The sequence below is a fragment of the Rana temporaria genome, chromosome 3 (assembly GCF_905171775.1).
Source record: "Rana temporaria chromosome 3, aRanTem1.1, whole genome shotgun sequence".
In the NCBI taxonomy this organism is placed as follows: domain Eukaryota; kingdom Metazoa; phylum Chordata; class Amphibia; order Anura; family Ranidae; genus Rana; species Rana temporaria.
In genome coordinates, this window is record NC_053491.1 from 103630962 (window position 1) to 103648519 (window position 17558).

The window sequence follows — 17558 nt, forward strand, 5'->3', positions numbered from 1 at the left end:
CGCCGCTCATATCTTAGCCGAATCCTGTCACTATAGAATATACTGTACTGCACCTTCTCGCAGTTTAATTTTGTTATGGGGTCCCAGTTTTTAGATTTTGACTGCAAGCAATGTTTAAATCTTAAAGCGGGGGTTCACCCTATTAATAATTTTTTTTTTTTCTTCTAGCATAAAATGAGGCATAGTAGCGCGAGCTACAGTATGCCTGTCTTCATTTTTTTAGTCCGGTACTCACAGTGTAATCGTAGAGACAAGATTCCGACCCCCCTCGGGGAATGGGCGTTCCTATGGAGAGGGAGCATGATTGACGGCCGGCTATGGCACGTCACGCTTCTCCAGAAATACCCGAAATAGGACTTGGTGCTTCACGGCGCCTGGGCATAGTCTGTGCGCAGGTGCCGTATAGCGCCGTGAAGAGCCGAGACCTGTTCCGGCTGTCTTCGGGGAGCGTGACGTGCCAGAGCCGGCCGTCAATCACCTTCCCTCTCCATAGGAACGCCCATTCCCCGCGGGGAGTCGGAATCTTGTCTCTACGATTACACTGTGAGTACCGGACTAAAAAAATAAAGACAGGCATACTGTAGCTCGCGCTACTATGCCTCATTTTATGCTAAAAAGATGTTAATAATGGTGAACCACCGCTTTAACATCTCATAATTGAACGTCAGATATATTTTTTTCTGAAAATTTGTATTTGCTTTATGAGGCTTTGTTCTTTACCTTTAGGATCCCTTGCACATAGAGGCATCCACCCGGCTGCTGTGCATCCCTCCTAGCATTTTAGTGAGACTTGGAGGGACAGGTACAGTGTCCAACCCTGCTGTCTACAGTCCTTCAAAGTCTATGGCAGTCTGTGGCTGGAGAAGGCTGAACTCTGGACTGGTACATGCGTTTAGGGCCCTATGTGTTCACCTGTCCCTCCCAGGCACACTCATTGAAATGAAGTTCCTTTATACCTTTGGTTTTTGGGGGTTTTATTAAAACAAAGGTAAAGCCAGTAAATTTGAAAAACAATATGTTGTGTTTTATCTCATTTGGCTTTTACCAACTATATTAACTACTTGCTTCCCGCCAGACGACTATATACGTCCTCTCTTTGAAGAGGAATACCATTGTTATGGTAGCAGCTAGCTACCATAACCCTGGTATCCTCTTCAAGAGCCGGTCGATCTCTTTCAGATAAAAGTGATCTCTGCGGCAGATTTGCCATGAGATCACTTTTATCGATGGCGGGAGAGGCCCCCCCGCCGCGATCCGGTGCCCTGCGCCGCTTACTGTGGCCGTCGGTATCGGCAAAAGGCGATCTGGATCTGTCCCCAGCCTGACATGGAGACAAGTGAGGGGAAGATGGCGCCCACCCATCTCCAAGTCATTGCAGGGGACAAAAGTCCTCTATGTGATGATCTTTTTTGGTGACAGGTTCTCCTTTATGAGACATCCAGAGTCTAAAACACCTGTGCTCCACTGAATGTAATGCAATGCACATTGCAAAAAATTACTTTTTTCCTTGGCTTGATGGACGGGGGGACTGTCAATGGGGACCCAGAAGTGACGTCATGCACCTGTGTCCGTTCTCCTCCCTCCCTGCTACCTGGTGGCACCCACTATGCTGTTCCCGGGCCCACAGATGGGCATGCAGAACCTGTGATACATATTAGAGTAAAAATTTTTTTTACTACTTACTACAAATCCCCATTTATTTACTCACCAGACCTGAAATCTTCCCACTGGTTGAACGTTATCATTGATTTCCCCAACCCTCCCCCTGTGTTCTTGCTGGGATTCCACATTTTAACCCAGCTGGGACAACCTGGTGTGCTCAAGTCACTGCAAACTAGCAGCCACCATAGGTACTGCAGTAGGTGGTTCCCGGGGGAGTTCTGTGTGCAGACAGAGCCACGCAGTGAAGCTGAGCAGCTGCAGGGAGAGAGAGCTGCCTAAGAAGTGTCAGGCTAGGTCAGAAGTTTTCGGCTGGCATGGCAGAGTTGCAATCTACGTGTTAGATGGCTATGATTGCCCGGCTCAGTAAAGTGACCGAGTGTTGTCACCCAATAGCAGTAAGTATGTTAAGCACAGGATTACCAGTTGAAAAGAAAGAAAAAAGGCAAAAAAAACGTAACGCAGCCACCAAATCTAAGGACTCATAAGATGCAATATATTGCGTTTGTTTTGGGCTTAGGTACACTTGACTTTTTATTTGGCTGTTCCCAACACTTGGGAATTAAAGGCCATTGTCCATCCTTTACATTCTTTGATGCTTGCCTGCTTGAGCTGAGACCTAGGCAGTTTTATGTTCTGTGCTCTTATATTGTAGGTGTCCAATACAGTACATGCTAATTGCTAAGACAATATTAGCCCAGTTTGTGTGATCTTACTAAGGTATCATTTTTGTAGGGGATCAGGTGACCTCTAGAGGTAGAACTGGCACATTGCATTGGATGCAGGGATCACTAAAAAGCAAGCCCTAGTGTCTTATTATATGTACACTCAGATACTATCTGTTCTTGTTTTATGCATCTATGTACATTTTGGAAATGTAGAAGTTGCTTGAAACATGTAAATTGGGTGCACCTAGGCTTTTAAGAAATTTACTTATAGCGTCAAATATGTAAAACAGGTGCACATGGGTAAATTTACACATTTATATTATATGAAGGGTAGTCATTTGCAGTATGGGTTTTAGGTTCAATAAGATTTTATTGTAGTTTTTCAGACAAGTATAAACAGAAAGCAAATGAAATCGGATCAGACCCCCCGACAAAGGGCAGCCCGATCAGCAAGATGAAAAACACATACAATCCATAACATACAATGAAATGTGTACTAATGTTTACATCGTAGGTACAGTAGTGGTACAGATGTAGGTATATAATGCTAACCTGCGTCCAAAAACAAAGACTACTCCCCTGTCTGGATGCCCCTATGGGATCCTGCTGCGCCCAAGTGCAGTATGTGTTTTAAACGTGCAGCCACCAAGCTCAGTTGGGATTGAAGAGACTGTTTAAAAAGAACATGCGTTAATTGTATATGGGTACTGCTGCCATTGCACTTTACTGTTAGAAGATGAGCTAGGCCCAGATTCTTAGAGGAGATACGACGGCGTATCTCCAGATACGCCGTCATATCTCTGCGTCCAGCCGGTCGTATCTATGCGCCTGATTCTTAGAATCAGTTACGCATAGATATCTGTTAGATCCGACAGGTGTAAGTCTCTTACGCCGTCGGATCGTAACTGCATTTATAAGCTGACCGCTAGGGGCGTGTATGCTGATTTACGCGTCGGATTATGTAAATCAGCAAGATACGCGAATTCCCGAATGTACGCCCAGCCGACACAGTAAATTTACTCCGTTTACGTTAGGCTTTTCCCGGCGTATAGTTGCCCCTGCTATATGGTGGCATAAGTGCGCCGTATCAATGTTAAGTATGGCCGTCGTTCCCGCGATGAAATTTGGAAATTTTGCGTAACTCGTCTGTGAATGGGGCTGGATGTAATTTACGTCCACGTCAAAACCAATACGTCCTTGGGGCGTATTAGGAGCAATGCACACTGGGAGATTTCCACGGACGGCGCATGCGCCGTTCGTGAAAAAACTTCAATCATGTCGGGTCACAGTACATTTACATAAAACACACCCCCTGATCCAAATTTGAATTAGGCGGGCTTACGCCGGCCGATTTACGCTACGCCGCCGCAACTTACGGAGCAAGTGCTTTGAGAATACAGCACTTGCCCATCTAAGTTGCGGCGGCGTAACTTAAATCGGATACGTTACGCCGCCGCAGAGATACGCCACTGGACGAGAATCTGGCCCCAAGTCTGTAAGTCACTGACCTGAAAGGAGTATGTGGCCTTTAAATTTGGAATGCCAAACTTGCATCTAGATGAGTGAGTCAGTAGTAAATTCCAAGGATAAGCACCATAGCCCAGGAATTCACAAGGTTTGGAAACTGTTGGCAAGGGCAGCATTTATAATATCTATTGTATCAGGTCTGTGTTCAATCAAAATAGGATAAGAGGTGCTGGGTTGACTGGCTAAAGCAGGGGTGCCCAATCGTCGTCTGATGTGGCCTGCGTCCACCTGCTCTGGGGTGGCATGTTGGCACGCCAAGATCGCGGGTTCCTGACCCACCATCCCAGAGCATCTGAACGGAGCCTGCACTAGAGGAAACACGGCTGGGGAGGGAGCAGAACCCGCATAAGCCAATGCTTCCTGTATAGAGTGATATCAATTACACAATGCCTGGGACAGCAACAGCGGAAATACCTGTAGAAAGTGAGATTCCTGAAAAAAAGAATATTATTAAAGGTTTTTTTATATTCTATAATCCCCTTGTCAACATTCTTACACTGAACTTATGTTATGATCACTAACATCCAGTCAAAACCCAAGAAATTCACCACATGACTTCAGCATGCACAATCATGCTGAGGTGTGGAGCAACCAATCCTGGGAGTGCTGTAGAAGAAAAGAGGAGGGGATCTGAAGTACACAGAATGACTCTCTCTGGCTTGTGCATGAGATATGTAAATCACCTGTCGCTTACAGCAAAGGGGAAGAACTGACTCCTATTTCTCTGTGTCAGTTTTTATCTTACTGAAAAAAGATAAGAGGATTGCTCAGAGCTGTATTAATTCTTCGTAGCAAGACTGGGCAGAGATGACATGAAATCCTATACTGTACAAGGTGCAATCCTTAATTTAAAAAAAATTGGGGTTTACATCCACTATAAGTGGCCCTCACTCTTCAAAGGGTTGGGAACTCCCAGGCTAAAGGCATATAGGCTGTTCTTTTTGCAAGTGAACTTTCCCATAGCTTAGTGCAGTGGTCTCCAAACTGCGGCCCTGGGGCCAGATGTAGCCATTTTCTTGCCCCTATCTGGCCCTTAGGGCACTTTTCCATCCACAACTGCCACTAATGATGGGATGCTAATGATGTACCATTTCTCCCATTGACACTAGTAGTGGGGTGCTATTCCTCCCACTGTTATCAACCATGGGGCACTATTATTACCAATAAAACCAATGAGGGGCATTTTCTATTCTGACTCCCCACAGTCCAGCCCCCCTAAAGTCTGAAGGACAGTAACCTGGTCCTTTGTTTAGAAAGTTTGGAGACCCCTGGCTTAGTGAATAGGTTGAAGCTCTTGCTGACTTCATCCAATCACGTGCAAGCAAAAAAAAAAGCTTTTTTATTTTCCTTGCAATATTCTTTGCAGAGTCTTTTTTCACCAGATCACAAAGCTGGGGGGAAGATTCCCTTGTAAAGTGAACATTCCCTTGCAAAGTGAACAGCCTATTTGCCTTTAGTAAATCAACCCAATTGACTGAGATGTTTTACATCCAGATTTACAGGAAGGCTCATTTCCTTTTTGTACAGAGTCAATATTTTTACACATCATTAGAGATGGCATTGTATGCAGCTCCCAGAAGTGTTTCCTGTGGAGATATTCTAAGCTCAGTTTTGTTAACAGTATTTGGTTGAAAAAGCAAAAATAGAGTAATTTGCATATTAGGTTGAGAGAATATCTTTTCCTAAAACAAATCTCTTTAAAGCGGAGGTCCGCCGAATTTTTCTTTTTTTTAAAAGTCAGCAGCTACAAATACTGCAGCTACTGACTTTTAAAATAAGGACACTTACCTGCCCAGCGTGCCCGCGATGTCGGCACCCGAAGCCGATCTCTCGCTCCCGCTGCCATCTTCAGTAAGGGGATCAGGAAGTGAAGCCTTGCGGCTTCACTTCCTGGTCCCCTATTGCGCATGCGCAAGTTTTATTATTATTATACAGGATTTATATAGCGCCAACATTGTCCATATAAAAAGGGCCAGGAGTCATGTAGCCTCATGGGGCAATCAAATGAGAATGAAAACTCTTTTTACAAGCTGTAACCAGTGCTCCAGAAGTCACAAGACTGAATCCTACACTATATATATATATATATATATATATATATATATATATATATATATATATATATATATATATATATAAATAAAAGCCTCAAACCTTCTGGCACAAAATCATTTGGAGTGATGAGACCAAAATTTTGCTTTTTGGCCACAACCATAAACACTACATTTGGAGATGAGTCAACAAGGCCTATGATGAAAGGTACACCATTCCTACTGTGAAACGTGGAGGTGGATCGCTGATGTTTTGGGGATGTGTGAGCTACAAAAGGCACAGGAAATTTGGTCAAAATTGATGGCAAGATGAATGCAGTATGTTATCAAAAAATACTGGAGGAACATTTACATTCATCAACCAGTAAGCTGCGCATGAGACGTACTTGGACATTGTAACATGACAATAATCCAAAACACAAGGCTAAGTCAACCTGTCATTGGCTGAATAAAGTGAAGGTTCTGGAGTTGCCATCTCAGTCTCCTGACCTCAATATCATTGAGCCCCTCTGGGGAGATCTCAAACGTGCAGTTCATGCAAAATGGCCCAAGAATTTACAGGAACTGGAGGCTTTTTGCCAAGAGGAATGGGCAGCTTTACCATCTGAGAAGATAAAGAGCCTCATCCACAAATACCACAAAAGACTTCAAGCTGTCATTGATGTTAAAGGGGGCAATACACAGTATTAAGAACTGGGGTATGCAAACGTTTGATCAGGGTCATTTGTGTAGTTTATGTTGCCATTATGATTTTAAAAAGTAAATACTAACCATGAATGAAAGAAAAGTTTTTGTGTTATTCATATTCTCTGAGAAAAAAGGCCAAGAAATCATAAATTCCTATGAGCACAACTGTATATATGAACTTAAAACCCAAATAGTATTAGAAATAGTCAGGGGCATGTTTTTTTTCTGCACAACGGCTTGTCTGGAGTTCAGCTTTATTATCTTTATTATATCTGTGTAATATCTCCATTATAAAATGTTAAAATGTAATATCACTTTTGGAATACAAGGGGCCAGATCCATGAAGAAGTTACGTCGGCGTATCAATTGATACGCCGCGTAACTTCTAGGATGCTCCGGCGTATCTTTGTTTTGTATCCACAAAACAAGATACGCCTGAAGCTGGGCTAGATCCGACTGACGTACGTCTTAGTACGCCGTCGGATCTAAGGTGCATATTTACGCTGGCCGCTAGGTGGCGCTTCCGTTGATTTCCACGTCGAGTATGCAAATTAGCTAGATACGCCAATCCACAAACTTACGTCCGGCCGGCGCATTTTTTTACGTTGTTTCCGTAAGGCTTTTTCCGGCATAAAGTTACCCCTGCTATATAAGGCGTAGCCAATGTTAAGTATGGACGTCGGGCCAGCGTCGAAATGTCCGTTGTTTACGTCGTTTGCGTAAAACGTTTGCGAATAGGGCTTTGCGTAGAATTACGTTCACGTCGAAAGCATTGGCTTGTTGCGGGTTAATTTGGAGCATGCGCACTGGGTTACCCCCACGGACGGCGCATGCGCCGTTAAAAAAAAACGTCATTTACGTGGGGTCAAGACGTATTAGCATAAAACACGCCCACAACTTAGTCATTTGAATTGCGCGCCCTTACGCCGACACATTTACACTACGCCGCCGTAACTTACGGCGCAAATTCTTTGTGGATACTGAAAATACGCTGTAAGTTACGGCAGCGTAGTGTATCTGAGATACGCTAAGCCGGACGTAAAAATGCGCCGAGGTACGTGGATCTGGCCCAAGGTTTCTAAATGGTAACGTTCTCTTTGCAAAATCTGTAGCACCTGAATAACCTACATTTACCTGTTAAATATATATACAGTACACACTTATTTGTATACTTATAATATTACAATATATTACGGCAATACACTAAACATGATTAATGTGCTTTCTAAGTGACAGCACCCACAATGTTATCTATATATAATCTGGATATCCTTTCTAAATCCTTGGGTTTAGTCTGAACTGCCTGTGCTTTTCTTTCATTACAGGTTGCAATTATTGCAGGAAACTTTGAACTTGCTGAAATCATCAAAACCCACAAAGAATCCGACATTGGTAAGTGAAAGAAAACAACACCACACATGTATACATATAGCTACAAAATACATTTCTACTGCACTCAAGTCATTACAGAAGTTTGTTAAACCCAGCAGAGAAACGGTCTGGGTACTTCTACAACACTTTTTAGATCCCTGTGGTGCCTCCACATGACAAATGTCGGTGGTTGCCCCAAATTCATGCCCTTGTTAGAAACAGGTAAGTGAATTTGGGATAAGCACAAACAAAAAATTACCCCCCACCCCCTCTGTACCTGTAAGGCCTCGTACACACGACCGAACATGTCTGCTGAAACTGGTCCACGGACCAGTTTCAGCAGACATGTTCGGTCGTGTGTACGGCCGACCGGACAATTTTCCGGTGGATCGGACAGGTTTCCAGCGGACGAATGTTTCTTAGCATGCTAAGAAACATGTCCGCTGGAAGCCTGTCCGTCGGACATGTTCGGTCGTCTGTACGACTTACTGGACATGTCCGCTCGGCCGAAAGCCCTTGCATGCGTCAAAGTGATTCGACGCATGCGTGGAAGCATTGACCTTCCAGGGTCGCGCACGTCGCCGCGTCATCGTTGCGGCCACGTCACTGCGTATCCTGTCCGCGCGGATTTCGGTTTGATGGTGTGTACAACCATCCCACCGAAATCTCCGAGCGGACATGTCCGATGAAAACGGACATGTCCCCTTGTGTGTACGAGGCCTTATTGGAAATGTAGAGATCGGAAATTTGGTCTCCCAAACCAAAATTTCCAGAAAGACAGGGGCAATTGGACTATCTTGGTACAGATTGAAAAATAGATTCAAGTGTGAGAGCACATGTATAGAAAAAAATATATGGTTTTTAATAATACAAAATCAATAGAAAACAACACATAATCATATACAAATAAAAAGCATGGTGACAAACCATACATATCACCAGTATAATTGTCCTAAAGGGGGGAAGATTACAGTGGGATTGTAGGTCACGGAAAGCATCTTGTCTAGTTTTGCGGTCTATTGCCGATTCGTCAGGAAAAAATCTGTAATTTGATTAACAAGTAATCAATAAAAATACAGTTGACCAAATTAATGGTAAAGTCCCAAATTAATGGTACAGTCTTATACAGTGATAATTATAAAGATATATAAATGGGGAAGAAAGAGAGCAAGGCTGCTTACCTATGACCCTGGACGGCATAGGGCAAAAGGGCGTCACCATAGGTGTTCCCTGTGGCGACTAGGGGGATGTGCAAATCGGTGGATTAATATCTGGATAAATAAGGTAAAATAATTGATGCACATAAACTATAGGATGGATATGGAGATAGCACATTCGTCACGCTGTAACAGACTGAAAAGCACAAAGACTGAAAAGCGCAAATCATCTCTCACCAAACTTTTACTGACACGAAATCAGCAAAAGCAGCCCAAAGGGTGGCGCCATCCGAATGGAACTTCCCCTTTATAGTGCCGTCGTACGTGTTGTACGTCACCGTGCTTTGCTCGAGCATTTTTTTTTTCATGATCGTGTGTATGCAAGGCAGGCTTGACAAGAATCCCGTCGAGAAAAACTATGTTTTTTCCATGACATTAAAAACGGTCGTGTTTACGTGGCATTAGAGCCCAAAAACACCTAGGTGTGAACGGAGCCTTCGTTATGTAACCTAGGAACTGGAGGTAGTTCTTTGGTGCAGCCATAATTCAAATTTAGTGAAAGTCGCAGTATTAACCTCCCTGGCGGTATCCCCGAGCGTGACTCGGGGTGGGTTTTTCTTGCTGCGATCGGTATCCCCGAGTCACGCTCGGGGTAGACATGCAGAGCCTGCAGCGTGCGCTGGCTTACCTTGTCCTGGATCCAGCGATGTCACCACGCTGTGTGAGCGAGCGGGACCTCGCTCGATTCACACAGCGTCCTCCTGTGCCGCCGATCTCCGTTCCCTGCGACGTTACGACGCACGGGAGCGGAGATCGGCGCCAAATTCAAAAAAATAAACAAACACTATACATACAGTACTGTAATCTATAAGATTACAGTATACTGTATGTAAAAAAAACACTCCCCCCTTGTCCCTAGTGGTCTGCCCAGTGTCCTACATGTCATTTTATATAATAAAAACCTTTCTTTCTGCCTGAAAACTGTAGATTGTCCATAGCAACCAAAAGTGTCTTTTTATGTCAAAAATGGTTTTAGATCAGCTAGAAAACAGCGATAATAAATTATAATCACTTGCAGAATTGTGCGATAGCGATTTGCGGGGAAATTCGTCATAAAAAAAATAAAATAATGACAGCGACAATTCTGCAACTGAAAAAATTTCAGTGATTTTGATTTGATTACATTATTGAATAATTTTTATTTTAATTATATTATTACTTGCTATAATTATTTATTATATTATAATTTAAAATTTTGTTTTTAAAAAAATGTCATACCCGGGATGCCTATTAGATTCTTGTTTGGTCAGATTTAAGTGAGTTATTCCTAAAAATCACAGGCCTACAGTATAAAACACCAAATTTCCTTGCAAATAATTGTACCGCTTTCAGCATGTTTTTTCAGACAGAATCATACCGCCAGGGAGGTTAAGAGCTACCTGAATGTTTTAGTAAAGTTACCGAAATTAGTGGCACAGCTTTTCTGAATCTGGCACAGGACTTTTTAAAGGGCTATACTGCCAGAAAAGTAATGCAAATGCTTTACTGAATCCCCATCAGTTTCTTTGGTTTTTCTGAAGAACTGAAAAAGCTGCTTGGATAATCAGCAAAATGGGGGTAATCCACAAAGATCCGGCGTAACTTAATTTTTCCCATTTAAGTTACACTGCCTTAAAATTTCTACCTAAGTGCCCGATCCACAAAGCACTTACCTAGAAATTTTTGGCTGTGTAACTTAAATTCCGCCGGCGCAAGGCGTTCCTCTTTTCATGGGGGCGATTCCCATTTAAATTAGGCACGCTCCCGCGCCGGCCGTACTGCGCATTCTCGTGACGTCATTTTCCTGACGTGCATAGCGCGAAATTATGTTACGCCGAGCTTTGTGGATCGCGACGGGTCAATAAAGTTGCGTCGGAAAAAAAAAAAGATACGGCGGGGAAAAAAAAATTCAAAACAAAAAAAAAATCGCGTCGCTGGACAGAAGGGTCTGCTTTTACATGGTGTAAAAAGTTTACACTTTGTAAAAGCAGCCCTAATTTTGCGTTTGCAAACTAAAACTTACGGAGAAAAAACGAAGCTGAAAAGCTTTGTGGATCTCCGTAAGTGCTAATTTGCATACCCGAGGCGGCATTTCGACACAAAATGCCCCCAGTGGCGGATGCGGTACTGCATCCTAAGATCCGGCAGTGTAAGTCACTTACACATGCCGGATCTTCTGCCTAACTATGGAAAACTGATTCTGTGGATCAGTTCCATAGTTAGAAACAGGGATACGACGGCGTAACAGCAGTTACGCCGGCGTATCCCTTTTGAGGATCTGGCCCAATGTCTTTTAATATTACGGAGCAAAGCCAGTTAAATGTTTTTAAATACTTCTAGCTAATAGTTATATAGAAGGCATTACCATACATGTATTTATTGTAGCTTGGATTTCCCTGTTATTTCCTGTCTCTATAATTCATACATTTCTCCTTTTTTTTTGTCTACTGCAGTGCCTTTTCGGGAAACTCCAACTTACACAAAGCGTAGACGTGTTGTGAGCTGTGTGGGTCTCTCATCCCCGCGTTTTCTGCAGCGTTCTGCAAGTGATAACAACCTCAATTCAGATGGAGCACATTACTCTCCAGTGCCCTCGCTTCGCGGTCTACCCACACAGTTGCTCTCCCGGGGACCCGAAGTCTCCGGCGGCGCAGCAGTGGGGGATAGTAGCCTTGCGAGCACTGCCAGCTCCCGCAGCACACACAGCCGCTCTCCATCATTACATCGCGCAAGAGAAGAGAGGGATAGCGACAGCCACACACTTCGAAGAGGGCGAGTAAAGAGCAGGTGAGGGACAATATACAGTCTAGTTTTATACTGTGCCACAGACAAATTTAATTGTCTACTACTAGATCAGAGCATAAAGCAATTTTTAAATGTTTGAAAAGCAAAGGTAAGACTGAACTGTAATGACAGCTAAAGCCGGCCATTGATGGTTCGAACCATGTATGGGCAGGCTGAATCTACCCAAGTTGATAGATTAATTAAATTGGGTACAACCAGCCTGCCGGATTTTACATGTGATTATTGTTAGTGGCTGTTATAGCCGTTAGCATTAATCACTGTGTTCTCCCGGCGAAGGGGGGGGGGGTGTAATTCGGTGAGGCTTCCCCCGCAAACCCCTAAAATATCCCCTGCCGGGAGAACACAATAGCTCAGCGGGAGGGGTTCCTCTATCAACACTGTCTGTGTTGATGAGGGAATCAAGCAAATTTCTTTCCTGCTACCAAATTCACTCCATCTATGGCCGGCCTTAAAGTAAATATGTCGAAAAACATGGACTGGACAATTTGGACATCATACAATGAAATTCTGACTAGAGATCTTTAATGAAATCATCATGTCAATAGATCATGAGATATAAGCAGCTAAAGCTGTATACACTTATCCTGTGAAAGATGAGCTTTGTTCCGCCCTTCTCGCCACATAGTCCTTCAGACATAATTCCCCATCCAGTAGTCACAGGTGTCTTCGTACAGTTGCTCATAGAAAGCAATAGCTGTACACAAGTATACGCCAGTATTTGCACGACCGCATGAGTACGGACGCGTGACACTGCATCCAGGGGTGCACATCTGTATGCGTGTGCACGTTTGCGCTGATGCCCAGCTAGCAGGGCAGACAACCATCACTTCTACGTGCTGCTGTACAAAGCACCCATGGTTCCTGGGTGGGAAAATAATCACACATTTTCTGTCATATAGCCCCAGGAGCCTGTGTGCATAAGGTCCTAAGAGGCGGAAATGGGCAGGGCAAAGCTTTGATATTACAGGGATAATTAAAGTTTGCAAATAATTTCAGCTACCTTTATCTCTAAATATGCTGAATATTTTTACTTTTTGACTGTTGTGACTAAAGATAAGTCTGTTTGTGCCTTTTTTCATAGTATGCGTATTCTAAATTGCCCAGTTTTGTGATGGGTATACTCGGAAATAAAATGTCTTTATGTATTTGTTCTGACTAGTGAAGAACTTGGGAGTGTTCAGACTAGGATCAGAACCCAAGAGGTGTGAGCCCGCTAGGAAGCTGTCACCTGTACTAAGCCAAGCACCTGCAGCCAGGGCATGGGGCATGTATACATTCAGCTGCAGGGTGGAGAATAATTGTAGATGCTTAACCCCTACAGGTGACAGCTTCCTGGTGGGCTCACACACATGAGTTTGGATCCTAGTCCGAACACACCCAATTTCATCTCTGGTCCTGATTCTCACCAAGCATCCCCTTTTTCTGTGCATTTCTTTTTCATTCTAACTGACCATAATAATATCTATATTCATTCACATCTGCACCTGTAATGAAAAGCTGCAACAAACCAATCAAGACCATTATGCGCCTGAAATGTATGCAAATGAAATCCTGTTGTAGGAGGCAGTGTGGGCAGTAGACAGATAAAGCATACAGGTGATAGAAATTGTAGCAAGTGAAATGCCTCGTACACACGATCAGTTTTCCCGATGGGAAAACTGTGAGGAGAGCTTTTGGTCGGGAATCCCGGGTGTGTGTATGCTCCTCGCAGTTTTTCCGATGGGAAAACTGCCCAAAAACCGCCGGACAAAAAAAGAGTTCTCTTTTTTCCCACCGGGAAAACCGGCGGACTTTTGCCCGGCGGTTTTTGCCAGTTTTCCTATGGGAAAAACTGCGATGGAGCATACACACGGCCGGGATTCCCGGCCTAAGCGCCATCGCAGTTTTCCTGTTGGGAAAACCAGCCGTGTGTAGGGGAAAGACTGAACCGAGCAGGTTCTCGGCTTTCCCCTCAGGATTTCCGACAGGAACTTTTCTAGTCATAAATCCTGCACGTGTGTATGGGGCAAAAGTAGTTGTATGCAAGGAGGTTCTACTAGCAAAATCTGAGACAGTCACACGTGTGTGCTTCTGAGGCTTGGTTCACACTAGTCTGGGCTGTGCGTCCGACCCACATCCGAATCACACTGCTCTTGCGAGACACGGGCTGCCAATTATTCTGATTGACACCCCTACGTATCTCAGCCTGCATTTTTTATTTAATCGATTAATCGACTAATTTCGATTAATTATAACGCACATACAGATCCAACTACTTTTAGCTGATCTCCTCCTTGCAGGCCGATTCCCAGTGCAGCTACCAACCACTGGAAAATGAATAGCAGGATACAAAAAACACACAAAGGCAGCGCTCGATGGGAATAGCATTAAAACTTTTATAGTCTTCAAGTAGGTAACAAAATAAATATTGCACTGGAGATAAAATTGATGTAGCTACATTAACTGTAAAAATGGTACGAGTAATACCAAACGGTAGCAAAAGCAGTCATAAAAACATGTAGCTAAGTATGATACTGGTATAAAAATGTGTACAACGATGCCACTGCTGAATCCAGATGAGGAGAAGTTAACATCAGTCCGTCGGCATGTAGATGTCCCATGAAGGGAACTATCACAACTCCCAGTGAATGGCTGTAGAATCCCAGGTTGATAGAGGGAAGTGTAACAGCCCTTGCGTGTGGCAGATAGTTAGATCCCGCCGACATGCAGATATGAAGGCACAGCAAAGGAGCCCTTCAGATGGACACGGCAAGCCCCGCCGGGGTCCGTGACGTCACCGGATCTCCGACGGAACTCCCTGAAGGCCCAGAAGCCGGCGGAGAGCCAATCAAAATCATTTTGATCGATCAAAAAAATTAAAGATTAATCGATGAATTAATAGTTAATTTCTACAGCCCTAATTTAAAGTAGTTAGGGTATATATGGTTTTGGTAAATATAAAGGAAAATTGTAAAGCCTTACCGTCCTAGCATAAACAGGGTACAATGACATGAACCAGCAGAGGCAAAAAGCTCACAGTTTCCATTATTGTAGGAACCTGTTTACAGGCATCCGACTCTATTCCTATGAATGTCCGCTTCTGTGTTTGAGCTCCTGAGGTAATTGTCAGCACGTACCTACACATTCACCCGCAAAGAAAACAGTCATCTCTAAATGACATTTTAGACACTACAGCAGGAGCAGAAGAGGTCAGATGGTTTTGGACACAATGCCAGACACCAGATTCTGTGCCCTCAGAGTAAGAGAATCTTATGTGATGCTGGTATTAAGAAAATACTTGATGCTTGCGATGTTAATCTATAAATGTCATCATTGAAATTATTAATTATATTATTATATTAGGGCTTGACTGGACAGTTACTTTAAAATGAAAAGAAAAGGAGTTTAATGTATTCATTTTCATAGTGCTGGACAAAAAAAATCAATAGACGGGACAGGAGATGCAATAACTGCTTCTCCGGGCATCTGTACCACACAATTGTAGTTGTTCAATATGGAAAAGAAGTGCTCATGCTTTGCTAAATACTAGGGGCCTGATTCCCAAAAAAGCTGCCTAACTTAACTTTCAGCAGTTAAGTTACACTGACTTAAAATTTCTACCTAAGTGCCTGATCCACAAAGCACTTACCTAGAAATTACACGCCGTGTAACTTAAGTGCCTCCGTCGCAAGGCGGTCCTCCTCTCCGGGGGGCGTTTAAAATTTAAATGAGGCGCGCTCCCGCGGCGGCCGTACTGCGCATGCGTGTGACGTAATTTTCCCGACGTGCAGCGCGCGAACGTAATTTACGCCGGGCTTTGTGGATTGCGACGGGACACTAAAGTTGCGACGGGTGAAAAAAAAAAAAGCGCCGGGAAAACAAAAACAAAAAAGAAAAATTGTCAGCGTCGCTCGGCATGCATTCCTGAGAGGGAGAACTCCATGCCAATTTTCAAAGAAAAAACCGGCATGGGTTCCCCCCCCAGGAGCATACCAGGCCCTTAGGTCTGGTATGGGTTGTAAGGAGACCCCCCCTCCGCCGAAAAATCGACGTAGGGGGTCCCCCTACAATCCATACCAGACCCGTATCCAAAGCATGCTACCCGGCCGGTCAGGAAAGGGAGTGGGGACGAGCGAGCGCCCCCCCCCCCCTCCTGAGCCGTGCCAGGCCGCATGCCCTCAACATGGGGGGGTTGGGTGCTCTGGGGCAGGGGGGCGCACTGCGGGCCCCCCCACCCCAGAGCACCCTGTCCCCATGTTGATGAGGACAGGACCTCTTCCCGACAACCCTTGCCGTTGGTTGTCGGGGTCTGCGGGCGGGGGCTTATCGGAATCTGGGAGTCCCCTCAAATAAGGGGGCCCCCAGATACCGGCCCCCCACCCTAAGTGAATGGATATGGGGTACATCGTACCCTTACCCATTCACCTGGAGGCAAAAAGTTAAAGTTATTAAACACACGACACAAGGGTTTTTAAAATAATTTATTAGTCTGCTCCGGAGGCACCCCCTGTCTTCTTTATTAGCTCTAATACCAGGGGGGGCTTCTTCTTCCACTCTCCGGAGGTCTTCTCCGCTCTCCGGGGGGGGTTTCTTCTTCCGCTCTCCGGGGGGGGGTCTTCTCCGCTCTCCGGGGGTCTTCTCCGCTCTCCAGGGGTCTTCTTCTATCTTCGCCGCTCTCCGCTGTTGACTCGGCGCACCCCAGTTCTTCAGCAGCTGTCCGGTGCCTTCTTCTTCAGCGCTGGCTGCCTGCTATCTTCGTGTGTTAGCTCAATTACTAACAGGCAGCCAGCGCGGTCTTCTGTGACGTCATGGTCTTCTTCTCCCTTCTTCCGATGTTGACTCGACGCCTCTTCTCACTGCAATGATGGAAGCGCGCCTTGCATCCCATTTATATAGGCATCACCGTCCCATCATGCTCCGGTAGGTACCCACGTGGTGGGTGCACGTGGGTAGGCACCCACCACGTGGGTACCTACCGGAGCATGATGGGACGGTGATGCCTATATAAATGGGATGCAAGGCGTGCTTCCATCATTGCAGTGAGAAGAGGCGACGTGTCAACATCGGAAGAAGGGAGAAGAAGAACCTGACGTCACAGAAGACCGCGCTGGCTGCCTGTTAGTAATTGAGCTAACACACGAAGATAGCAGGCAGCCAGCGCTGAAGAAGAAGGCACCGGACAGCTGCAGAAGAACCGGGGTGCGCCGAGTCAACAGCGGAGAGCGGCGAAGATAGAAGAAGACCCCCGGAGAGCGGAGAAGACCCCCCCCCCGGAGAGCGGAAGAAGAAACCCCCCCCGGAGAGCGGAGAAGACCCCCGGAGAGTGGAAGAAGAAGCCCCCCCTGGTATTAGAGCTAATAAAGAAGACAGGGGGTGCCTCCGGAGCAGACTAATAAATTATTTTAAAAACCCTTGTGTCGTGTGTTTAATAACTTTAACTTTTTGCCTCCAGGTGAATGGGTAGGGGTACGATGTACCCCATATCCATTCACTTAGGGTGGGGGGCCGGTATCTGGGGGCCCCCTTATTTGAGGGGACTCCCAGATTCCGATAAGCCCCCGCCCGCAGACCCCGACAACCAACGGCAAGGGTTGTCGGGAAGAGGTCCTGTCCTC

At 45.0% G+C, this 17558-nt stretch overlaps 1 protein-coding gene across 5 annotated transcripts in view; it reads left to right on the plus strand.

The window, feature by feature from the left end:
* SHANK3 (SH3 and multiple ankyrin repeat domains 3) overlaps positions 1–17558 on the plus strand; it is a 375382-nt gene that overhangs the window by 175500 nt on the left and 182324 nt on the right. For all 5 annotated transcript variants that reach the window (XM_040343142.1, XM_040343144.1, XM_040343143.1 and 2 more), the window contains exons 9-10: positions 7918–7984; positions 11613–11946. In XM_040343142.1, the coding sequence (XP_040199076.1) occupies positions 7918–7984; positions 11613–11946 (401 nt within the window). The remainder of the gene's footprint in view (positions 1–7917; positions 7985–11612; positions 11947–17558) is intronic.